Here is a 26,201-nt window from a genome sequence, read left to right as displayed (position 1 = left end):
GGATTAAAATAGGGATTTATCTTTTCTACAACTGAGAACAGAATTACATGTCAGGAGAAATGCTGAGATGAAGGGTTGAGGAACCCAAATGTTGAGTAGAGGTCTGATCACTGCACGGGAGAGGCTTGAGATTATTAAAGTGGTTTTAACTAAAGAACTGGCCAGAACTCTGCATAGTGTGTAAGTAGTCATTTTCAGAAAAGCATGGCGTAGAAGGGTCAACTTTGGGTATAGTTCAATCCTATATATATTGCCCAATATTTTGAATTCCCGTGTTCTGTTGTTCTGGTAAGGTGGACTGTCAACCACAAGCCACTGCTGGAATGAATGAAGTCACTTTAGAGCTCTTTTAAGTCCAAGCTACCAGTGAATTAATTTTCTCATTTATTCAAGTCAGTGAATTCTCATTGAGCACCTACAAAGTACTGGGCACTTGCTAGGGTCTCTACCCTCCCTGGAGTTTACAATTTCCCTGTGTTGTCAGACAGTAAATAATTCATACAAATAGAGTTTAACGTATGAGTAACTGGGGTTGACATTGAGGGAGTATTTTCAGAGAAAGGGCATTTAGGCTGAGAACTAAAAATGGGTTAAGTCATCCAGGGGAACAATATAGGTAAACCCCCAGAGGTGACAGAATTAAAGTTGGTGTGTTCCAGCAATAAAGACTATTGTGGCTGGAATCTAGGAACAGGATGATAGTAGCCAAGAGGTGGCATGGGAACAGGCTTGCCCATGTAAACTACATTGAAGATTTGTATCTCCCCCCTCCCCCCGCAAGACTCATGGGAAAGGTTGTTAAGAAGGGAACTCATGAAGCTAGAGGAAGAATGGAGAATTAGTAATAAGCGTGCATTCAGAGAAACTCTGGAAGGCCACTGCAATCATCCAGGTAACTAGGTGGTGGTAACCAGATGTTGATCTGGGATGTTGTAGGGGTAGGGGGAAATTAGAGATGAAGAACCAAAACGACTGCTTTGCCACTTAAGTACCTGAGTCATCTGCTTGGTGCTCTGGCTTATTATGGTTCTGATAATTAGGGAGATATAAATGATAATTATTTACTCAAATTATAATAAACATACTATACAGTATTAGACTAGGGAAGGAGTTTAAGAGGAAGATGAGTTGTTTTTGTTATACTTCTGCTATTGTTTTTTTTTTTTTTTCCTTTTCAGAGAGGAAAGCAGATGCACATTCAAGGGAGAAGGGATATCTCAAGGGAGAGACATCTTTTGGGGTTAAGTTAGAAGTACACATTCAAGGGAGAAATGTGGACCATCGATAGGAGACAGCCTTGTTTTTACTGCAGTTTTCAAGTAGCAATTCTTGGGTCTTACCAAGCAGTATTTGTATTTGTGCAGAGTTCCTCCTCCCACAGGTAATGTTTTAGTGAATCACACAGGAGTTTGGAATTTCTAGTTTAATAACTGCTCATTACTCAAGTTGGAAGGGAATACATTTTTTTTTTTTTTAAATTTGTTGTGGAACCTGCCATCTAGTCTGCAGTTAGCCACACCCATTTATCTTTGCATTCAGAGATTCTCTACCCTTAGGACCACTGCATCTTCTTATTAAAGTTCAGTTACTATGTAAAGGACTATGAGGATTTAAATTTTACTGTATTTCCTTTTTGTGATTTAGCATTTTTTTAAACATTAAAGCTAGGCACTTACAAATGTCTTTTAAACAAAACTGTCTCTCAAGCCTTTTTCTTATTTGAGAGTCCCTGTTAATTTCATTCTTGCTGTTTTTACAACTCCAACCTTAGGAATTAATTGAAAAACTAGATACCCAAGCAAAAAAGCCTTCACAATGAATCTTAAAAGAAAACAGTTAAATTATTGGGAAGGAGTACTCCCTCCCCCACCTGAGATTGTCTAATTTTCCTGTCTTAGTAACTGGATATGAAATATTGTTCAACTGTTTAAATCTGCAGAAGGAAGAATAAGAATTTACAGGGGCTGGGGTTGGGGCTCAGTGGTAGAGCGCTTGCCTAGCACACATGAGGCCCTGGGTTTGATCCTCAGCACCACATAAAAATAAATAAACAAAGGTATTGTGTCCATCTACAACTAAAAATATTAAAGAAAAAAAAAACAATTTGTAATTAAATAGTATTAGGGTTCCTTTGTGGTAAGACTGTAGTCCAATGATCCAAAACTTATATACATAAAATTAAGAATATGCATTTTTCTCCAAAGAGTATTTGTGGTTTTAATTCTCAAAAGGGTTCTGTGACCACAAAAGATTAAGAATCACTGAAATAATTTCTTCCTGAGCTAATTGATCACCATCAATCATTTGTCACAAAACTGAAGGGATAACACACATTTGAGATAATTATTTGTTGCTGTAAAGCTTTAGTAACTGATTTGTCCAAATAAGCAATTCTGTAAAACAATAAAATCAAACTTTCAACCTAAAGTTCAGATGAAGGATCAAGAGTCAACATGATGAGAAAGGCCTATATCACATTCAAACTTGAGTCTTGGAAAGAGTATGTGTGGGAGAACCTAGGTTAATAAAAATAATTAAAAACAAAACTATACCAATAGCCATAAAATGTGGCAATTCCACCTTCAACAAAAATGAGTTGTTTACGATCAGGTGAAGTATTTATAAAGGTAGCTGTGTTCAAGAACATAACACTTTGGGTGGTTACAAAAGTTTCTCCTCTTTGGGTGAAACCTGCATAAGGCTTTAGAGATGACATAATCACTCTGCAGGTATTAGTTCTGAGCAACTATTGCTGGCTTCCCATGATTTTGAGTTCCAAGTCAGACTCCACTGTGTCTAAGGGTAGACAGTTGATTCAAGCTTAACCACCCTCACTGTATTAGTCTGGATTACTGAAAACACATCTAGGGATCAGAGTGAATGCCTGGCGAGGTGTAACTGCAGAGTTGAAAGATGTCAATAATTCTGTGGCACAGTTTCTGCAAGGTCCCTGAAAGTTCACGTGCAGAAGGTCTGGCAGTGTCTTTTGTAAGCTTTAGTGTTGCTGTATTTCTGAAGGAGTTCTTGGGCCTGTTGTTGCATTTCTTGGGTCACACAACCAGGGTACTGGGACCCAATATGAAGCAGGACGAGGCAGCACTCCAGCACATCTGGGAAGGGCCAGGTCTGAAAGATGTAAGGATGAATAAAGACACATTTGCAAAAGAGCCACAGACGACACTACTAATCCAGATTCATCTAATCATTCTTCTCAGGCTGGACTGAACCATTTCTCTCATAAATGACATGCAAAACTAGGGTGGCTACTAGATTTCCTTGTCAAGTGATCATTTTTCTAGTGGCCTACTAAAATCAACTCAAAAAATGCTGCTGCTCTTCTTCTAGAGCCACAGCCAATTTTCTTACATATTTGTAAGCTATCAAATATGTGGCACCATTTACATTTTACTTCTTACCTTCCAATTGTAAAATGTTTGATTTCTCTTTGGACTCAGTTTTCAGACTATCTTGTGTGATCAATAATTCTAGTTTCATTTCCACAAAACATTTTAGCTAACCAGAAACAACTGGATCCTAAATTTTTAAGTACATAAATATTTAGATTTTAGAGACTCTTTGAAGAGAGAAGTAGATTACCTTTAAAAATCTGTAGAGTCAAGTGATAACACAAAAAGTAGTGTCTTATCAGAAGTACTGCTTATAGAGCTTACCTTAATGCTCTCAGGAAAGTCAGCCATTCTTTTGTTTGCCTCCGTAAGCCTTTTGGTTAATTCAGGCAGAGAGACCATCTCATTTTTTTCTTCTTTACTAGTAATAATAATAAAGTACAAGTCAGGTATCTTGCCTTTAACTTTCCCCCTTAATTATTTTTATTACGGTAAAATACACATATCATAAAATTCACTATCTTGACCATTTTTAAGTACACTTGTTCTGTAGTATTGAACACTTTCCCCTGATGTTGTAAAATCATCATTCCCATCCACACCCAGAAATCTGTTTCTTTTTATCTTGTAAGATTGAAATTCTACACACATTAAATGATAACTCTCCATTCTCTGCTTCCCCCCTCTTGGCAGCCACCACTCTACTCTGTCATACAGTTGGAATCATAGTCTCTATCTTTTTGTGACTGGCTTATTTCACTTGGCATAATATCCTCAAGATTCATTCTCAAGAGTTGTAGATAAGCAAGGAGGGAAATTTTGACATTCTCTCTCTCTGGATATTTAGGTTGTTTCCTTGTTTTAGCTCTTTTGAATGGCTCTGCTATAAACATGGCTATACAATTCTGAGACCTTGCTTTTTAATTCTTTGGCTGTATATCCAGAAGTAAAATTGTTAGATCATACGGTAATTCTGTTTTTAATTGGATGAACTGCCTATTGTTTTCCATAGTGGTTGTCTCGTTTATATTCCTACCAACACTGCAGAAAGGTTCTAATTTCTAATGTACCCTCATCATCACTTGCCACTTTTTTTTTTGGCAGGGGGTGGGTGGGATACTGGGGATTGAACTCAGGGGCACTTGACCACTGAGCCACATCTCCAGTCCTATTTTTTGAAAAAATATTTATTTTTTATAGTTGTAGTTGGACACAATACCTTTATTTTATTTATGTATTTATATGTGGTGGTGAGGATTGAACCCAGAGCCTTGCACATGTTAAGTGTGCGCTCTACTGCTGAGCCACAACCCCAGCCCTGTTTTGTATTTTATTTTGAAACAAGGTCTCATTGAATTACTTAGTACCTCACTTTTGCTGAGGCTGGCTTTGAACTTGCCATCCTCCTGCCTCAGCCTCCTGAGCTGCTGTGAATACAATTATGTAATGCCACCACGCCTGATTATATCTTGCTATTTTTCTTTTTATAGTAATCATCATAATGGATATGATGTGCCTTTTGTTTCACTGAAGTCTTGATTTACATTCCCTAATGATTACTGATGTTGAGTCTATTTCATGTGCTTACCAGACATTTGTATATCTCTTTGGAGGAATGTCTATTCAAGTCCTTTACTTATTTTGAACTGGGTTATCTGCTATGCATGGGTAATCTCCCTCCACCCTCCATGACACTGGGGATTGAATCTTGGGTACTCTACTACTGAGCTACCTCCCCAGACCTTTCATTTCTTTTTCATTTTGAGACAGGTTCTCCCTAAGTTGCCTGGGCTGGCCTCAGCTTTCTGAGTCACTGGGATCACAGTGCCACTGAACCTGGTGTGCCTGGGTAACTTTTCTCACAAATAACTGAGATCAAGAGATGGCAATTTAATTTGAGGTGATTTACTCATAGGCAGGAAGGGCCTCATGCATTCCTGGTAAGCACTCTACCACTGAGATACACCACAAGCCCAGACATAAAATTTTCAAAATGTACTATTGTTCTTCACCATTTTCCAAATCCTTCAGACACACAGCTCCAATAATAATAATTTAGGACTTTTCTGCATTTGACTGAAGTCAAATGTAGGCCTAGGTTTCTTTAGAAGATGGTTACACTGAGCCAGGGCTCCTAACTACAGAGATGTGTGGATGCATTATTTTTTTTCTGCACAGAGTATTTCTTAAGCTTCTTAAAGGGGTCCTGTGATTCAACTCTAAGAGCCACAGATTAGAATCCACCCAGGCCTTGTGTAGGCCAGGCAGCACTTTACCACTGAGCTACAACTTTAGCCCTAACCCATGTTTTCATGGGAGCATTTTGAAAGGATTTAAGGCTTCAAAGTTTTAATTTTTTTAAGGTAGTAATAATAGCTATGTTTATTGATTGTTCTAGTATTTTCTGGGCTTTGTGCTAGGGAACATAATGAAGGTAAAAGGTACTTAGCATAATAACCAAGCAGAAATTATCAGTCACTGTGAAGCTTCCAGCAAAGCTCTGTAGTGGTCAGTGATTGGCTCCCATCCTCCACTGGCCTGTTTTCACTGGACATGATTAGGAAGTGACAGCATCCCATAATTTAGATTTTGTCATCTAAGTGTCCAGTTTTATACACTATCCTTTGTGTGTGTGTGTGTGTGTGTGTGTTTAATAGCATAGAATAATAGAATTATTTTTCATTAATGATGCAGTCATGTGACTCCACATTTTATATGACTGATTTTTTGTGGGGGAGGTAGGAGTTGGTAGCCTCATTTTTCTTGGTGGTACTAAAGCTAGGAACTTCTGCCTCTAAGCTACATCCCTAGCTCTTTTTAAAATTTTATTCTGAGAAAAGGTCTTTCTCAGTTAGCCAGGCTAGCCTTGAACTTGAGATCCTCCTGTCTCATCAGCTTCTTGAGTAGCTGGGATTATAGGACTGTGCCGTCTGCCAGGCTCTGGTATATCCTTGGTGAGGAAACTAAAGCTGAGACATTAAAGAGACTTATCTGAGGTTATTTGGTGGGGCCAGACCCTAGAACTCACAACTCATTTCGAAGTCAGTGCCTTTGGAATTTAATTTAAATACTGTATTATGCTATTTCCAAATGACTCCAATCATTTACATCATGTACTTGAGACATAATGACATGAGAGTTCACGAGGATAATTTTCATTCTGTGTTGTGCTCAACTCAGTACTTACCACTGGCTCTGAGGACTAGCAAGGTCTTCTTCCTGTTCAGGTTCATTCTTATCAGGACCATTGGCTGTGGATTTACAGAGCTGACTTTTCTGGTGTTGACGGATCATTTCTGCTAAAGTCTCTTGGACTTCAGCAACAGTTCTGCGTGAGTTCTGGAGACTGGCATGCTTTTCTGAAAAGAGCTCCTTACAAGCACTTAGCACTCGCTTACTTTCTTCTGTGAGTCTCAATAGTAGTTCTGCAGGTCTGCTTGGCTCTGGCTGAGGAGCAGCTTCAGGGTCAGTCTCTTCAGCCCTGGCACTGTCCAGCTGCTCAACAGAGAGAGTCCTCCCATGACCAGCCCTCGCCGAGTCACTGGACTCAGGGCAAGGCCTGGAGAGAGACCACCAGATTTCATACAGACGCCCGTAAATAAAAAAGGCCTCCAAACTTTTGAAAGCTGGTATGGCTGGGGATTGATGGTCACCCAGTTTGTCTCTTAGGTAGTCACAGCCTAGGAGAAGAAGGAGAGTACCGAGTTGTACGTTTCTCTATTTGCCAGAAATCTGGCATCTTGCCCTGTTACCCAAGAGGAACACCCCAAGGAAAAGGACAGCAGGAATCCCACGCTTCTCCCCACAGCCAACTGAAGCTAAGTAGTTCCTGGCATGGGACAGTATGCCATCTGTCTTACTGCAGGCTCTGGGGCACAGTGACTGAGGTAAGATCACAATGTGCTCTGAAAAAAATCACAATGATTTACTTCAGTGATGAACTGTGCAGCTTAAGGAAGGTCTTTTACTGTGCTTTTCTAATCTTACTAGCTTGTGACGCATTACCATTTCTGTTCCTCTTAAACTGGGAAGGCAGTAAGGTGGCAGGTAAAGGAAAATAGTGTAGACATCCTGGTTACCTCTTAGGAGCTTGAATTAGAGAATTCAAACTTGCTATCAAATGACACAACTTGGCCAATCTTCATCTTTTAATAACCCTGATACTCCTGGTGACACAGCTGTGTATAGATTGTTCATTAATGGATGTGCCCCAGAGGCAGAGATGGGGGTCACTTACCATCAGGGAGGAAGGCCGAGTAGACTTCCTGCATGATGGTGAAGTTCCCAGAGTCGTAGCTCCGGATCACAGCCCGAAGCAGTGCTTGCACAGCCTCATCCCAGGAGGCCACCTGTTGGCTCAGCACTGCCAAGGTCAAGTCATGGCAAATATGAAGCAGGAGCTGGAGAGGGGCCAGAGTTTCAGTTAAACCTCCTTTTGTGGCAGGCACTGCGTGTAGGTACACTCAAGTCACAATTCTGAAAGGTCCCATTTTCACAACCCATCTTTGCTTCCCCATAAGAAACTTTCATATCTACTTTCATAGCAACATACAATGTCTGGAATTAAAGTATCACATTGAGAAAATGCCTTTACATTTTCATTTCCTTTAAATAAAAGCTATAATAAAAATCAAAACTGACAGTATAATTAAGATACAAATCAACCAGTTTTAGATACATAGTTTGATGAATTCTGGCAAATGTATAGTTCAGTAACGTATCACCAAAATCAAGATAGAACACCTTCATTAATCAAAACTATTCTGTACTCCTCACTCTAGTCCCTAGAGAACACCGATCTATTTCCTGTCACTTAAGTTTTGTTGTTTCTAGAATTTAGATAAATGGGACCATAGAATCTTATAGTCTTTTGTTTCTTTTAGTTAGCATGTTTTCAAGATTCACTGACATTATTTGTGCAGCAGAAATGTGTTCCTTTTGTTAACTGATAAAAATATTTAATTATATAAATGAACCTTTTTTTTTTTGAGGTACCGGGGACTGACCCAGGAACCCAGGCGGGGGCTTACCCACTGAGCTACATCCCCAGTCTGTTTTTGTATTTTATTTAGAGACAGGGTCTTGCCAAGTAGCTTAGGGATTTGCTTAAGTTTCTGAGGCTGGCTTTGAACTCATGATCCTCCTGCCTCAGCCTCTGGAGCTGCTGGGATGACAGGTGTGTGCCATCGCACCTGGCCCAAATGCACCTCTGTCTGCATATGGATTTACCAGTGGATGAATATTTGGGTTGTTTCTAGTTTGGGCTATTGTGAACTAAGTTGCTACAAATGACTGTATGCAAGTACTCATATAGACACCTGATTTCATTTCTTATAGTGAAATATCTAAGCAATGGAATTGCTGGGTCACACGGTACATGTATATTTAACTTTAGAAAAAACTAGGGCAGCCTTGGTGAAACATGCTTGTAATCCTAGCTAGTTGGGAGGCTGAGGCGAAGGACTGCAGGTTCGAGGCCGGCCTGTACAACATGAAATCCTGTCGTTTAGTACCCAGAACTGCAAAAGATAAAATAACAACAAAAACCCTGCCAGACTGTTTTCCAAAGGTTTTTTTTTTTTTTCCCCTTAAAAATATAAAAGGATCCTTTCATTTTAAAATGTAGGGGGCTGGGGTTGTGGCTCAGTGGTGGAGTACTTGTCTAGCATGTGTGAGGCACTGGGTTTGATCCTCTGCACCACATGTAAATAAATAAATAAAAATAAAGGTCCATCAATAATAATTAAAAAAAAAAAAAAATATATATATATATATAAAATGTAGGGGCTGGGGCTCAGTGGTAGAGTACCTGCCTCGCACGTGTGAGGCACTGGGTTCGATCCTCAGCACCACTTATTTAATATATAAATAAATAAATAAAGACACTGTGTTCATCTACAACTAAAAAATATTTAAGAAAATGTAGATAAATCAAGGCATATTCACAAAATGGACATAGGCAATCAAAATAAATAAACTTGATCTCTTTGTTTCAACATGGATAATTTTACAGTGGCCACTGAAATAAACAAGTCACAAAATAATATATATGGTACAACACAGAAGCTGCCTTTGATGAGCCAGGAAATGGGGATGGGGCTGAGAAAAGGAACAACAGTGATTTCAATTTTTTTCCTACTTTTGAACCAAACAAAAAACCCCAAATGAATATGTGTATTTACATTATTCTGTTTTTCTCCATACTATTCAGACTTAGAAAAAAAAAATACTGACCCAAGACTATTTCAAAGCTAAAGGGCTTTAAGTAATCTGAGGGGTTCTGGACCTGCCTTGTTTTTCTTCTGAAAGGCAACCTGTATTTCACTTGCTTCCCTATTATACTGACATGAATTAAGGAAGCCTTGTTACTGAGTGATTAATATCAAGTGCTGGCATAGATACCCAGGTACCTGTTTGGAGGGAGTGTTATTTGTGGCAGATGGATACTGGACGTTTTGCAGCTTCTGAAAGACAGCCTGATACTGCTCTGGGGTGTCCAGGCTGAAGATGCTCTTCCACACTGCAGTCACTCTCTGCACAAAGGGCCCTTCGGTGCCTATGGCCCAAGCGTGGTAAGAAGAGAAGCCTCTGCCTTCTGGAAGCTGTTTTTCCTCCAGATGCCTGCACAGGAGCTCAAGCAGGCAAAACACCAGTCTCTGACTCTGGGATCCAACAACAAAGAGGAGAAAGCATTACACAGAAAAGCAGTTGATTCCCTAGAGAGCTTTCCCCGTTCTTGAAAGTATTCCCCTTCGCATCTGCAGCAACCAAGGCCCATCATTGTGAACTGCCTGTTCAAGTCAAGTGATATATGAGTGGGAAAAAGAGGCAGAGTCTAATGGATATTTTCCAGGGGCCTTTTGGGGGAATTCCATCCTTTGGTCCTTGGAGCCCAAGAAACCATTTTTATAACAAATCCTCAACTATAGTATCTTTTACTATAATTTAAGCCACATATAAGGCCAGCCACCTAAAACTTGTGGCCCAGTTTGAGAAAAGATGGGCTGGGCTTATCAGGTTCCTTCTACCTTCCCAAGCCCCAGAATGAAGAATACAGAAGTAATGCATAAAGGCTGAAAGTATTGGGACAGACAAGCTTTGCAGATCTGAGGGAGGGGCACGGAGCACGGACCATCTCCAAGGAGGTTTATAAGGGAATCATCTGATACAGAACAAAAGCAAAGACCATACAGTCAAAATGCACTCTTCAGAATATTTAGTACAGCTGATACGTTTTTTTTTTTTTCTCCTTTGTTCTTTGATACTGTGTCAAAGGAAAAAAAGAAATGTGAAATAACTGTTCTGACTTTTTTTTTTTCTGTAAATTAAAGTCTCTTCAGATTTTGGTCATTTTATAAAAAATAAACTCAGTGGCACTCTTTAAGATATACCATTTGTGCATCCATTTTTTATTTGCTCTTTCTGAAAGCTACTCCCCATGTAGCATTTTCTTTGGGCTTTAAATACTCAGCTAGGAACTGTCTTAAGCCTATTTACTATTGCTAGGGAAGAGGAATTTAAAAAACTTTTTACTGGCTGGGTGTGGTGGTGCATGTCTGTAATCCCAGCAGCTCCAGAGGCTAAGGCAGGAGGATTTTGAGTTCAAAGCCAGCCTCAGCAACAATGAGGAACTAAGCAACTCAGTGAGACCCTGTCTCTAAATAAATACAACACAGGGCTGGGGATGTGGCTTAGTGGTTGAGTGCTTGAGTTCAATCGCCGGTATAAATCAAATCAAAACAAAACAAAACAAACCCAAAAACAAAGAAATAGAAAATCAACACTAAAAACAACTTCATTAGTATCTGACAAGCAGATATCTAAAAGGGACCAAATGTGTATATTCTTTGGAAACTGGGTGAAGAGTGCCAATGCTTTAAATGTCATCTCAGTTTTGATGTGTTAAAAAAAATCATTGGTAAGTTACTCATCATTATTTTTTATTGCTGAGGATCAAACCCAGGCCTTCAGGCACACTAGGAAGTGTTCCACCACTGAACTACATCTTCTATCAAATTACTAATTTTTAGCTACATAGGGACAAATAAGCATTTAAGAAATAAAACACTTCTATTTCCCTACATATTTTTATAATTTTTTTATAGCCTACAGCTGACGAGAGGTGTTACAGGAAAAGCATCATGATTTTTGTTGGAGGCCAACCATGCTCTCCCTTCCAGGATGACCCTGTGATTACATCAATGCAGAAACACTAGACTATAATCCAGAGGCTGGGGCCTAAAGGCTATTCACAGATTTTTTTTTTTTTGGGTACCGGGGATTGAACTCAGGGGCACTCGACCACTGAGCCACATCCCCAGCCCTATGTTGTATTTTATTTAGAGACAGCGTCTCACTGAGTTGCTTGGCGCCTCGCCATTGCTGAAGCTGCTTTGAACTCACGATTCTCCTGTCTCAGCCTCCCAAAATACTGGGATTACAGGTATGTGCCACTGTGCCCAGTTTCACAGATGTTTTGTATAAACTGATGAGCAAAGGGAATTACTGTGAATGTCTACATTACCTCTTGTAAGTACAGTAACTGAGAAGACATGGTACTTCAGTGGGATAAAATGGCCAGGGCTTGCTAGACACTTCTAAGGATAAAATTAAGAGTTTGTGCAATTGGGGTTATTCACTTGGATTTGACTAGAAAAGGATTTGGGACTCATCCCTCTTAAATCCCAGGAGAAAATAAGACTGACCTGTAGGCTTTCATGTAGCTGCAAGGCTTCCTGGGCTCCCACCCAATTCTTGGCTAGAAGCAGCTCTTGGGCACATCTGAGAGCCAGAGAAGCAGACAACTCATCCTCTCCTACGATTGCAGCCAGCTCCGCCGCTGTTTTAAGTGATGCTGCATCCCCTTTTTTCGCCAAAACTTTGGCAGCATCATAAGGGGAAGTGGCTCCTAAATAGCTGTAATGTGAAGGCAAAACCCAAACAGGGCATTGTCATCAGAGCACCTATCCCTGCCCACCCGAGGGTAGCATTACTTCTTTCTGTCCACTTTGCTATGGCCTCAGGTGCCACTGCGTCTGGTTGTTTTTGTGAAGGGTCAGGCCAGTGTAACTCAGCATGGTGTGTGACAGACAGTAGCTTGAGTTAAGAATATAGGGAACCTGGATGAGAGCCAATCTGAATCCAAACAGAAGGGTCATTCTCTCCATTCTCCTTATTGGGAAAGGTATAAAACATCACTAGAAAATGGCAGAATCTCTGGGCCTGCTATTGAGGTTTTCAGATGTTATGATGACTTATATAATACCAAACAGTCAGATCCTTCTAAATCCTGTGAAGTTGGGTTTAATACACATTTTTAAACATTTTCTAGCTACTTTGCTTCCACTTCTAGACTTGTACTTTAATTTTGTCCTGCTCTTGCTGGTGGAGGCTGTTCCTAGGTCACCCATGCTTCCCTCGAGCTTACCATTTGGCTGCTATGGCATAATGCCCATCTCTTTCTAGGATGGTTCCCCAGGTGAGGTACAGGTCCTTCAGGACTGGGTCCTCTGGGCGCAACCGAGCCTTGGCAACTGCAATAGCTTCCCTAAAGGCAAGAAGAGATACTTTAGCCAACACCAAAAGGTTCCTTTCTAGGAAGTCCCAGGAGGGACTGCAGGGAAGAATAAACTGTCCCTTTTATGTTGTCTGTAATGTTCCAACTTCCTGTAAAAAACGGAACTCCTCCGTAACACTGGCAAGTTAAAAACACATGATTTTGTTCAATCTTCATCAAGCCAGAAGTTCTTACAGAATGGTCTATGGATTCCTTAGGGGTTCAAGGCCCTTTTGAGGGTTCATGAGGTCAAAACTATTTTCATAATAATGCAAAGAGGTTATGTGCCTCTTAAAAAGTGTGCTGACATTTGCACTGATTGTGAAAAGTTATGGTGGATAAACTGGTGTCATGTGATCAGGAATCAAGAAAGTGATACTAATTAAACATTACTAATTTTACTAAACCCCTCAAGCCAACATTTTAAAATTTATGTGACAAAATGGGAAGAACATTTTATGTTCTTTGCTGTATTCCAAAGAATGACTGTCTCTAATAAAAACCTGAACTGCAAGTTGAACAAGTTGCTTTCTTCATGGCACCCCATTTCTTTAAAAAACAAAAAAAACCCCTAACAGATCAGTGTTATTTAGAGTTGGGTATCTGAAAGATGTTTTCTTAAAAATGAACAAAGCAAGCTTATCACTGTAGGGAAATCAACAGTAACCATTGCCAACGATAAAATCTAAGCTTGCTAGTGAAGATTCAAATTTTAGAAAACACTGGGAACCTGATAGCTTCCCAAAAGATAAAGACTTTTCTTATGAGATTGATGGTGATTACAGAGAAATGTGATTAAAAAAAAATATTTTTATAATGAACTGTGTCAACATTTGGAAGATCTGTATAACTCAGCAAACTAATATTTTCCAAATGGTGTACAAATTCTGAGTTGCGGCAAAATAAAGTTATAGCTGGAATAAAAGTGTTTTAGATTAAATATTTAAGAAGTATTGCAGGACTTCTATCTATAGTTGTAATGGAGCATTGGGACCAGAATTACTCCCTTGCCATAAAACTTTTTTTAAACACTGAGTAGAATTTGTATGAAACAATTGTTTTCTTTTTTTTAAAGAGAGAGAGAGAGAATTTTTTTTTAATATTTATTTTTTAGTTTTTGGCGGATACAATATCTTTGTTTGTATGTGGTGCTTGAGGATCGAACCCGGGCCGCACGCATGCCAGACAAAGCGCGCTACCACTTGAGCCACATCCCCAGCCCAAAACAATTGTTTTCAACAGTGCAAAGCTGTCATCTCCAAGAGAAAAGGAACAATGTGAGCCCTATTGTGACAATGACTTCCTATCTAAAGCACTTTCTAAGTGGAATCTTAGTGAAGATTCAGCAGACTCAAGAGTTGAGGAGAAACAGAACAAATGGAATTTGAGGGACAGGATACTAGAAAGGAAGAAGCTGTCCAGAGAAAGACTGCCAAAATTCTGCATGGGATTCTGTTTAGTCTCTGGCTAAATACAAAGCCATGATGTGTAGGACATTCCTTAAGGATGAACAAAGGACATTTAGGGAACCATAAGCTGAGCGATCCCAGAGCTCATTCAGAGCTTGGAGACATCAGATTTGTGAGTTGCTGAATAACACAAGGTAATTCAGTGAAGACTTCAGAAGGTAGAAGAGCTAAACTACTTCTGGGCTATGGATTTTTCTAATCCTGCCCTAAAAAAGCTTAGACCATGTCATGAAAAAAATCTAGATGTCTTCAACTTGCCAAAACAAAACAAACTTCAACACTCTCTGAAGGAAGAGAGCAAAACCTAACCAGGATAAGCAAAAGAAAATCTCACCAAAGCACATTATATCGAATTGCTGCAAATTAATGAGAGAAAAGTCCTAAAATGAGAGAAAAAAAAAACCAAAAACCCACAGTTCCTGCAAAGAGAGAAATTTAGCAGTCAAGTAAAGAACAATTCAAAAAAGGAGAAAATAGAACTGCTGAAGCAGTGACAAGACAAACAAACAAACAAACAACAACAACAAAAACAAAGAATTTGTTGCTGGCAGAACATAGTATAAAAAAGTGTTGGAAGTTCTTCAAGTGAAGACATTGATAGCAAATGGAAATTTGGATCTACATAGAAGAAAGAAAAATGTTAGGAAATAATAAACATGGATAAATATAAATGCTTAAAAAATCACTAAAAGGTAAAGAATTGTTTAAAGCAAAATATTCATAGTGTAATGAGGGGTTATTACATGTACAACATATTAAATATCATATGAAAATAGCAGACAGGATGGGAAGAAGGAAGTACAATGATACACATTTACTTGAAAATAAATTGTGATAAATTAAAAATACTCAATACAAACTCCAAAGGAACCACTAAAAAGTAAAGAATATACAGCTAATAAGTCAATATTACAGTTTTAAATTAGAAATTAAGGGGCTGGAGTTGTGGCTCAGCGGTAGAGCACTTGCCTGGCATGGGACCCTAGGTTTAATCCTCAGCACCGCATTAAAAATAAATAAAAAATGGGGGTATTGTGTCCAACTACAACTAAAAAATAAATTAAAAAAAATACTTAGAAATTAAAAACACTCAGTTCATCCAAAAGAAAACTGGAAAAGAAGAAAAAAAAAAAGAATGGGACAAATAGAAAACAAATAGCAGGGCAGTAAATTTAAATCAACCACATCAATATTTACATTAAATATAAATGGTCTAACCTTCCAACTAAATGGCAGTGATATCAGACTGGGAAAAAACAAGACCCAATTGTATGCTATGTACAAGAACTATTTTTCTCATATTGTTTTTGGTAATTACATATGTAGTATAGTGAAACATAATATATATGGGAAAGATTCGTATCATTCTCAGGAATGTTGTTACTTCTAGAGAAGAGGGAATTAGGATAGAATAGAGGAAAGGCATTTCAACTAAATGTGGAATGTTAGATTTTTATTTAAAAAAAAGGGGAGGGGTGTCAGGAGAACTTCTGTAGTGGCTCAAAAGATCCTGTTTCGTTTCACAGGCGGGCTTCAAAAGGGAGTAGGGAGTTCCCACTGTAATAACTTGTTCATCTATTACCTGTTTTGTGTAGTTTCTTCATTTTACATTGCTTTAAAGTTTAGATTATATTATGTACAACTACTGGATAAATTCTAGGACCATACAAACCTGTAAAAGTGGTTTGACTTGAGCAGCTCCACAGCTTCATACACTTTGTGAATAGAAAGCAGATGAGAGGCAGCTTTGACATACTGATCCTGGAAACACAACTGTTTGGCAAAGGCTTCCACAGCCCATAGCCATACATGGTAGCCAGCTGAAAAAAAGGAAAGATAGTGGTTTAAAAAAAAAAAAAGGTTTATGGAAGGGGAGGAGGGAGCAGGTACATTTGGGCTGAAAATTTTGTTTCCCTAGATAATGCATTAAGCAGAACATTCAGATGTTGATTCAACTGCCATTATAGATCAGTTGCTTCTTTTGCCTCTTTTCACTTCCATGTTCAAAACATAAATAGTTCCTTTGCTTATATTATTCAAAAGACACAAAAAAGTATTAAGTTCCGGAAAGTGGTTACCCCCTTTGGGGTTAAGGGAAAGAGCAACTGGAAGGTAGCATGGGGTAACTTCCAGAGTTTATCTAGTGGTATATTTTCTTCTTTTTTCTCTTTCTTTTTTTTTGGTACTGAGGATTGAACCCAGGGGGGCTCAACCACTAAGCTATATCCCCAACACTTTATTTTTAAGACAGGGTCTCCCTAAGTTGTTGAGGCTTGCCTTGAACTTGCGATCCTCCTGCCTCAGCTTCTGGAGTTGCTGGGATTACAGGCATGAACTATCATGCTTGGCTGTAAGGATATATTTCTTGATATGGGTGCTGCTTACGAGAGTACATTCAATTTGTGAAATTTATTGTACACTCAAGATTTGTGTACTTCTTGCTCTACATATATAGCATAACTGGATAAAAAGTATAAAACAAAACTAGGATGGCATAAAAGGTTTCTTTTTTATCTTGGAACCTTTCTATCATATCTTGCCCAAATTCCTTTCCCTTTAGGCAATACCCATTACCAAAACTTAGGAAACAGTCTATGAATATGTAACTACATTACTGTGTAAATACAAATGAATATTGCAATATTCCGTTGTGGACCTATACCCTGATTCTTTTCTGTCTGTATTTTGGATGTCCATTCCATGACAGAATGCATACAGCTGCCTCATTCTTTTGGTATCTACAAAGACTTAATGTATGGATATACCTGCTGTAATCAGTCTCTTACTGATGCTGATGGACACAGAGGTTCTTGCAATCTCTGCTATTATAAACATCACTTTGATGAAAGTCATTCGTGTATCTGAATATACTTAAAATCCTATAATTAGAATTGCTGAGCCAAAGGTTATGTGTATTTTAATTAATGGTCAAACTGTCCTTCAAGAAGTTTTCACTGGCTATGGTTTAGATGTGTTTTGTACCTGTTCATGTGCTAGAGGCTTGGTCTCTACTGTGGCAGTGGTAAGAGGTGTTAGAACCTTTAAGAGGGGGGCCTAGTGGATGATAATTAGGTCAAGAGGGCACCACACTTGGAAATGATGTTGATTGTATAGAATGGACTGATTCCTATGACAGTCGGTTCTTAGAGAAAGAGCAAACCTTGGGCTGGTGATATAGCTCGTATGTATATTTAATGTGTGTAAAGTCTGGGTTTAATCTTCAATGTGTGCGCTGAAAAAACAAAATCCAAAAAAGCAACAAAAAATCCTCAAGAAGCCGCTTGACCTTCCCCTGATCTCTGGCTTACTGTCTGCCTCTGTTCTGCTTACAGTGCTACCACTATGATGCTTTTGACCAGAAAGTTCTCACCAGAGCTGAACAGACACTGGCATTATGCTTTTGAACCTCTATCCTATGAGCTACATAATACATAAGCTCCTTTTCTTTAGGTGTTTTATTATAGTCACACAGAATGGACTAATGTGTCGCCAATTATGCTTTTGGCATTAATGTGTCAATTTCCTGCCCTCTTGTGGGATCTGAGTTGAGGTATTAGCCTACTGTATTATAGTGAATTGAACCATTTAAAAAAAAATATTTATTCTTAAGTTTTAGGTGAACACAATATCTTTATTTTATGTTTATGTGGTGCTGAGGATCGAACCCAGTGCCTCATGCATGCTAGGCAAGCGCTCTACCACTGAGCCACAACCCCAGCCCTGGTGAGCCATTTTTAGTGGTTATATATTAGATGATAGTACTTTTGTCAGAAAGAACATACCTACTGGTGCCATAGCCACAAGATTATCTGTCAGCTCCCCTCTTTCTGCTGCTGTTTGGAGAACACCCTTTAAATCTCCTTTCCAAAGCATAAGCTGGTGAAATAATTCTGGGTGGCCATTTTCCAAGTGACCTTTTCCTGTATGGAAGAGAGACAGTATTTGAAAGATGTTTCAGAAAATCTGTCTTTGATGATTTCTAGAAACAGGCAGACTGAAAGAGGAAATTAAACAGTCACTCACTTATGAATTAGTCACCTACCAGAATGATTTTAAGGGGGCCTGGAACCAGGGTGGTGAGTTGCCCACTCAACTATTTTCATGTGCATCCTCTCACCCAAAATGAACATGTTTAGGGCATTATGATAATGCAGGGGATGGATACAAATATCCAAGTCAGGGGCATATTTGCAAATATGTAAAAGCATGGAGTTATGGAAAATAATATTTTTACAAAATAGCCCCCAAAGGAAAATGAAGCAAATGGAGGAGGGAGGGAAGTTAGCCAAGCATTAATGTCCCTGGGAATCCTTTTCCAATTACAACAGGCATTGAAGGAAGGAGGCAAAAATACCCATTCCTCACAATCTGGGCTCCTATCTCTCTAAGTAACAATGAGTTTCAGCCTTTTAATCTTTTAATAACTAGCCCCTGACTATCCAACCGGCATGCCCACAAGTTCCAATGATGAAACCACCCTAATTGTATCCTATAAACCCCAAATCCTCCCTATAACCAAAGACCACTGTTGCATCCATGAAATGAGCCCCTACAGTGCCCGAGTGCTTGAATCCTCGAATGAATAAACGGCTTCTCTCAATCTGCTGAGGTGTGCACCTGTCATTTTGTGCTTACAATGACAATAACAGAGAATAGCAATCACAAAAAGAGGTGCATATAAATGTTAGGGAAGGATGAATACGGAAGGGATTACGTTGACTGGATTTGCCTCACCTTCAGTTTCAATCATTCTGTACAAGGTAGCCCTATCTGTGAAAAGCCCCAGGTGAAATCTTTCCTCAAGATCAGCAGACACATCCTCATTTAGCTCTGTTAATACAAAATAAATAGAGGAAAAAAAAAAAATCAGATGAAATCATCACATAGTTTACTGTTTCCTATCCAATAACTTCTGAATGTTTTTCAAAACACCCACTTAAGACAGTAAGCAAAGCAGATCTGTGCCCTTAATTTACTCCAAAAGGGACCCTAGCTCATTGTGAAGGTAGCAAAATATGAAAATATATCTAAAATTTTTAGCTCAGGTGGGCAAAATCCAGAGACAATGTAGTTTGCTCAGAACAAAATTTTTGGTGAAAAAATGTTAAGGAAACCTAAAATTCAACATTTAAATGCTACATCTAAATAAAAAGCACGCAAAACAAAACTAACAGGCAGGGGCTGGGGATGTGGCTCAAGCGGTAGTGCGCTCGCCTGGCATGCGTGCGGCCTGGGTTCGATCCTCAGCACCACATACAAACAAAGATGTTGTGTCCGCCGAGAACTAAAAAAAATAAATATTAAAAAAAAAAAACAAAAAAACCAAAACCCCCCAAAAAACTAACAGGCAAAGAGTGTCCTTCGTATTCACTGCCATACAGCTGGGTGTGGTGGTGCACGCCTATTATATTCAGGAGGCTGAGGTAAGAGGATTCAAGGCAAATTCAAGGCCAGCCTGTCACAAAATAAAAAATTGAAAGGGTAGAGGGTACAGCTCAGTGGCAGAGAAGCTCTGGATTCAATCCCTAGTACCAAAATAAACAAAACTATACACTGGGACCTACTGTAAAGGTTCATTCTCTGATTTTCAATAAGGGAAACAATGTAAAACTATATCATTAATTAAATAAAGGAAGTCTTTGCAAAGATCCAAAGGCTATGTATAGTAAAAAAGAGCATAAAATATCTCTGGCAAGACACAGGAAACTGATGATAATGTAGCCTCTAGGGAGGAAAAGAGGAGAATTGGGTTTTGGGGGAAGATTTACTTTCTTTTTGTACTATCAGAGTCTCATTTTATCATGTGCATCTCTTACAACTCAACAAATTGAAAATAAAAAAAAATAAAGTTGCTCAGATATCAAAATAATGGGCATTAAATGAGGGCTTTTTTTTTTTATTAGTTGCTCATGACAACACAATGATCTTGACATATCATACATTTGAATCAAATGGGGTGTAATTTCTCATTTTTCCAAAAATAAAATAAAGGAACTGCCACATTATGAGTGTATTTCCAATAAGGAAAAATGGCACCTAAGATACTGTTCAATCGGGGAAAATGGTGGAAGGAGTTGACTTATGCTGAGATATTAAAGCCAAAATCCTGGTTTGGGCACAGAGATAGCTGGTAGCAGCTAGATGAGAATAATTAAAGCAGAGCACTACATCTAAAAGGAACTAAACAGGGAGTCTGACAGCAGGGTGTGGGGGTGAAAGTGGGTGCAAAGGATGCCAAAGAATGCAGAAACACAGAAAACAACTTTAGAATCTGTGCTCATTAATTTAACAAATAGTAAGCACCCGATACATGCCAGTTCCCAGAAGACTACACATGGGTCGAGGAAATGTATTTCTGTACCTCTGCAGTGTTTTGCAGTTGCTAGCACCAAACAGTCATGATGAAGCTCTTCTTTGGACCTATGGTCCAGGCTTGTGCTCAGAGGAAGCATGGAACGAGCTTTTCTCTTTTTGATTAAGGCTTCTGAAATGTAATCAAAGTACAGACCGTCTCAAGAGCAGATCAGAAACACAACAGAATGATTACCTCTTATGGGATTGCAACCTTAGCTAGAGGGATACTACGGGACACACAAGTTCTTACTCCTATAAACAAACTTTCACACTTAATTCGTGGGTGCAATGTGCACACCATGTATAAAATGCCCTTGGTAACATTTATGAAGCAATGTATCAACTATCAACTCCAAAACGTTTCATCAAGTGCTAAAATAATGTTTAAAAAGAATGAACCCGATGGAAACACAATCAGAACACCCACAAATATTTAAAACCTCAACAAACTAATCAACCTCAAATACTTTTTTGAGTTCTCAGTTGCATGTAACAAAGTATTTCAATTATTAGATACTGACCTGGCTTCTCTTTAGGTGGCTCCTTTTTCGGTAAAGTGACTTTGTTATTAATAGTGCCTTTTGACTTTTCAAAGCCTGAGGAAACTGGAGTACTAATAACTGGTTCTCTAGAAACTGCACCACAAAGGAAAAACAGGAAAAATGTTTGGGATAAGAATAATGTAGAATTCAGTTTACTTATATATATATATATATATATATTTTTAATTAAGAGCTTTATTAGGCCTAGTAATGTAATTTTATCTATTACCAAAACATGCTTTGGAAAGGATGTATGGGTGGTCTCTCCTCAGCCTCACCAACTGGCTGTTTCAAAATCCTGTACGTTTATTAATCAGAACTTTTGGCTAAGAAAAAGACTTCTAGCCTCTTTAACTACATTATCCTCAAACTCAAGTGATAAGTTGCTTTTCATATATTTAGGTCACTAAATAGTAATAACATTTATTATGTAAACAAGGAATAACTTAACTATTAGAGAATATTAAGTATACATGTTACAGAATCACAACCCATAATCCTAAACACATATTTTTTCCCTTAAAAAACAAACAAACAAAACAAAAAAACAAAACCAACACACAAAAAAACCAGGCTGGGGTTATGACTAGCATGTGCAAGGCCCTGGGTTCGATCCTCAGCACCAAATAAAAATAAATAAAATGAAAGTATTATGTCCAACTATTCAAAAAAAAAAAATATTTAAAAACCAAAAACAACAATAAAACAAAACTTGCTGGACAGGGTGGCACAAGCCTCTAATCCCAGTGGCACAAGAGGCTGAGGCAGGAGGATCCTAAGTTGAAAGGCAGCATTGGCAATTTAGCAAGGCCTCAAGCAACTCAATGAGATCCTGTTTCAAAAAAAAAAAAAAAGAGCTGGGGATGTGGCTCAGTGGTTGGGACCCCTAGGCTCAATCTCTGATACCAAAACAAACAAAACCAAAAAATCCTGTTGGCCTATAGGAGTAAAGAACATTTGTATAACCATTAGGTGATATGAAGACATTCTGATGAACCTAAAATATAAATTATGTTTTTAGCTTTTTTTTTTTTTAACCCAGACTACGGGTCCAGCAGCCATTCTTTGGGACACAGTAGGTCAGGGATGCCTCTATACTATATATTCTGGTTGCACTGATTCTGCCACATCAAAAATAGTGTTTTAGAATTAAACATAAATCATCAGTTCTATTTATACTGTCTTCTACTTAATCATATTTTTTAGTTGGTAACAGGCATCCGATATTTAAGGTTGTATATAAAAGGATAAAAGTGTTAACACTTTACTTATCTACAACAATTTACTTATCCTTAACAATTACTTCTCTTCAAACATGAACTAGAATACATTATTGAAAATTAGTAATGGAATTTTTTTTGTGTGTGAGAAATCTGAGAACTGCCATATAACTTAACTGGATGGAAGAACTTAACAACTGTTCTTCAGTTTCCCTCTGATAAGGCAGAAAGGTAGGAATGAGCTCCAGGGAGGATGGGTGGGAACTCCTAAGTTCCCAGAGAGGAGTGGCTTGTATAGTCAGACATTTTTAAAGGACAGTGGCTTCTTTGAGTAGATATGACCAATAACGTCATACTGTTAAGACCTTTTCCTGGTATTCTCTACAGGGTTCTATTTCCTTTATTCCTTCATCAAAGATGTTTATTTTAGAGACTTTAAAAGCTTTGAAGAAAACGCACCAAAGACACCAAGGTTGCACCAAGCAACCAAGGTTGCTTGCTAGGGAGTTGGGAAATGAGGAAAGAAAGTAGTTGGGAAATAAGGCAAGTCAGAGATAGAAATTTCAGACCGAGTAAGAATCCAGCTTAGTTTCCTAGATATGACAAAATCTTAAGAGTTAGTGGCATCCAGTATCTGCACACACCCACTAAAGCAAGGCCACAGGGTGACTCTGGCTCCTGTGCTTCTTCCTCCCCTTCCTGGTCTGACACTCCATTTTCAACAGGTCCTGAGTTCTCCTTTATGCCCTCTTCTTCGTTCCCGTCAAATGACTCTTGCTTTACAGGCACACGGAAGGTGGGCTTTTTCTTCTTTTTGGCCTTTGGCTTAGGTTGAGAGAGCCGTTTTTTCTCTAATTCAATACTTTTTTTGCCTGCAAAAATCACAAAAAAGAAAAAAAAAAAAAATCACAAAAAAGCACAGGCTGAACTACACATTCATGGTTAAAAGTGCCCTGGATGGTCATCTCCAGTACATCATTATATTACTCTTTGCTCTGACAGCCTTACTCGCCTTACTTTCTTTTCTTCCCAATGAAGTTTTATAGTCTTATTATCACAATGTTAACCAAGCCTTTTGAGATTTCATTAAATCATCAAGAAAGACTTTCTCCAACATCACCATGCCACAGCCGCTGAGGTCCGAAAATCAACACTGCTACACTATCTACTCCCCACACTCATTAATCAACTTTTGCCAACTGCACCAAGGATGTCTTTATAGCAAAAGCAACTGAACCAGGACCACCCACTGCATTGGACCGTCCATGCCTTCAACCTGGAAGAGTTGCTTAGCTTTTCTTTGACTTTCATGACTTGAAATTTGAAGATTACAGGAGAGTAATTTTGTTAATTTCCCTTCAATTTGGGTCTGCCTGCTGTTTTTTAAAGATTCAGTTATGCATTTTCAGCAGGAATATACAGAAGTGAAGCTGTGTTCATTTCAGGGCAGCCCTACCTATGAGGTAGCATGTAATTTTTATTTGTTCCATTGTTTGGTTTAATCACTTTAAATTAATAGGGCATACTGTAGGTTACCCACCGAAAAAGTAAAATATCTCCTGTTTATTATTAAGCATCCATGGATTTTTTTTTTTTTACATCAGTATGAATTTCTTCATTAGAGTATAATTTGTTAGTGTTACTCATTTTTTAAGTTTTTATTCTTATTTTAAAAATCACCTGTACTGTGGAATGATTTAATACAATAAATACCCACATTTTTAATACTTTGATAAATTGTGACAGATCATAATTGTGTAACCCACCACCATGAAATGCATCCCCGCCCCAAGCTATCACTGACCTGCTATTACTCTAGTTTTGCCTTGTCTAGAGCTTCATAAATAGAATTATATAGTATGTAGTCTTCTGTGTTCAGTTTCTTATGCTCAGCATAATTTTTTTGAGATTCACTAATTTTGTTGTTTATCAGTACCTTTCTATTCTTTGATTTGGGGACTGAACTCTGGGTCTCGTGCTAAGCACATGCTCTACCACTAAGCTGCATCTCGCCTGTTACTTTCTCTTTTATGACCAAGTGGAATTCCATTGCAGGGATACTACACGATTTACTCATTTATCTACTGATCAGCATTTGAGCTGTTTTTAGTTTTTGGCAACCACAGATAAAGCTGCTATGAGCATTCTTCAAGTCTTTATGTGAACACATAATTTCATTTCCTTTGGGGAAATTTCTAGTTGCTTAATATATTCTAATTTTTCCAGTTGCTTATGGCCAGAGTAGAATTTTCCTTTTACTTATTTTCAAGTACAAATCCTCTCAAATTTGGTCAAGCTGGCTTTTGTGTCCTTCTGATGTGTCTCCTTAATTCTTTGAGTTCATCTTTCCTTTCTGGCATAAAGGAAGGTTCTAGGTTCATATTTAGCAACCAAGATCTGACCCCTAGGCACACTTGCTACTGTCTGAGGGTGTTGTTCTCAGCCCCCAAAGCCTGCCTGCTTTGCATGGGCTGCAGACCCCCTGCATGAATGTCTTCCTTGCTTGTCTCTTATAAACTCAATTAAGAGAGCAAGAGAGAGAGGGAATTAGGCAAGCACTGTATGGGTTCCATGTTCTGACTGACCTTGAGGAGGCCGGGAATGAACTTGCATGGAAGTTAGCCATTTGTATACACAGAAGTCATCTGCCCCTGAGTAGATGCAATCCGGATCCAAAGGAGACCATGCCACACAAAGCAGTCGGCCTCGATGTCCTCGGAAATTATAAAGAGGCTCTTCTCGGAGAGTATCCCATACCTGAAACCAGAAGTCACATACATGACAATAAATTTTCTGGTTATTCTATTGTTTGGGGGGGGCATAATTTATTCAATTAAAAAAATCTGTAGGGGGGGGTTGAGTTGTGGTTGAGTGGTAGAGCACTTGCCTAGCATGTGTGAGGCACTGGGTTCGATTTTCAGCACTGCATATAACTAGGTATATAAAGGTCTATCAACAACTAAAAAACATTAAAAAACAAAAAAACAAAAACAAAAACCTGTGGGCTCTTTATTTCCTCATGTGGTTTGTAATTTCTCTCTTAGGAGTTCAATTTCACAGTACTATTTCACGTGGGAGGCTTATATGCTCCAGTGAGTTTAGGTATTCCTAAAGGGAGATTCTGAATGGGCTTTTATTGATGCACCATGGATCACACTGTTCCAAACTGGATCTATCTGCTAATATTTGGTCTGGGGCTTCTGGCATCATGAAAAAAATAATCCATACCTACATTAGAAATTGGAGTTATAATTTCCCATAGGTAATTCTTTTGTTCCCAAGTCCTTGGACAAATGATTAGCTGCTTTGTTATTTCTTTAATTATCTTTGTGTCCAGTTCATAGAAAGCAGGCCTGTCTTCATGGCTCCCAGTTTGTGCAAACAACTGAATTACAATTCAATACTGAGACAGACACCAATCACAGATGTTAGTTCCCTAGCTGCTATGGTCAATTCTGGTTTTAACACCTAAACTTCTTCAACATAGCTCTGGCCTGGCAGCTCATCTTTATTTTCATTTTTCTGTTTGAAGAAAGAGAACTTTTCATATCAATTTATCCTACCATATTCATGGTATGTCACCCGGCTTGGCCTGCTAAGGGTCCAGATAAAACTAAAATGCCTTCTAGAGTTCAGATAATCTCTTTCTGTAGAGGGTGAGAGTGGAGATGGAAAACATGTTCACAACTGGAGGGGGAGGGGGAAGAGGACAG

General features: G+C 38.6%; 1 protein-coding gene across 1 annotated transcript in view; it reads right to left on the bottom strand.

The window, feature by feature from the left end:
- Positions 1-1,408: 1,408 nt before the first annotated feature.
- Gemin5 (gem nuclear organelle associated protein 5) overlaps positions 1,409-26,201 on the bottom strand; it is a 43,651-nt gene continuing 18,858 nt past the window's right edge. Inside the window, exons 15-28 of the mRNA XM_027938640.2 lie at positions 25,074-25,245; positions 23,133-23,360; positions 21,248-21,361; positions 20,734-20,856; positions 19,107-19,202; positions 18,155-18,292; positions 16,045-16,192; positions 12,775-12,894; positions 12,053-12,263; positions 9,758-10,009; positions 7,585-7,747; positions 6,535-7,027; positions 3,672-3,768; positions 1,409-3,126 (exon numbers count right to left, since the gene is read on the bottom strand). Coding sequence (XP_027794441.1) covers positions 2,959-3,126; positions 3,672-3,768; positions 6,535-7,027; positions 7,585-7,747; positions 9,758-10,009; positions 12,053-12,263; positions 12,775-12,894; positions 16,045-16,192; positions 18,155-18,292; positions 19,107-19,202; positions 20,734-20,856; positions 21,248-21,361; positions 23,133-23,360; positions 25,074-25,245 — 2,523 coding nt within the window. The 3' untranslated portion in view covers positions 1,409-2,958. The remainder of the gene's footprint in view (positions 3,127-3,671; positions 3,769-6,534; positions 7,028-7,584; positions 7,748-9,757; positions 10,010-12,052; positions 12,264-12,774; positions 12,895-16,044; positions 16,193-18,154; positions 18,293-19,106; positions 19,203-20,733; positions 20,857-21,247; positions 21,362-23,132; positions 23,361-25,073; positions 25,246-26,201) is intronic.

This window comes from Marmota flaviventris, chromosome 5 (assembly GCF_047511675.1).
Source record: "Marmota flaviventris isolate mMarFla1 chromosome 5, mMarFla1.hap1, whole genome shotgun sequence".
NCBI lineage: Eukaryota > Metazoa > Chordata > Mammalia > Rodentia > Sciuridae > Marmota > Marmota flaviventris.
The sequence above is the reverse complement of the archived record's forward strand: the minus strand, read 5'-3'. Positions and strand labels throughout refer to the sequence as shown.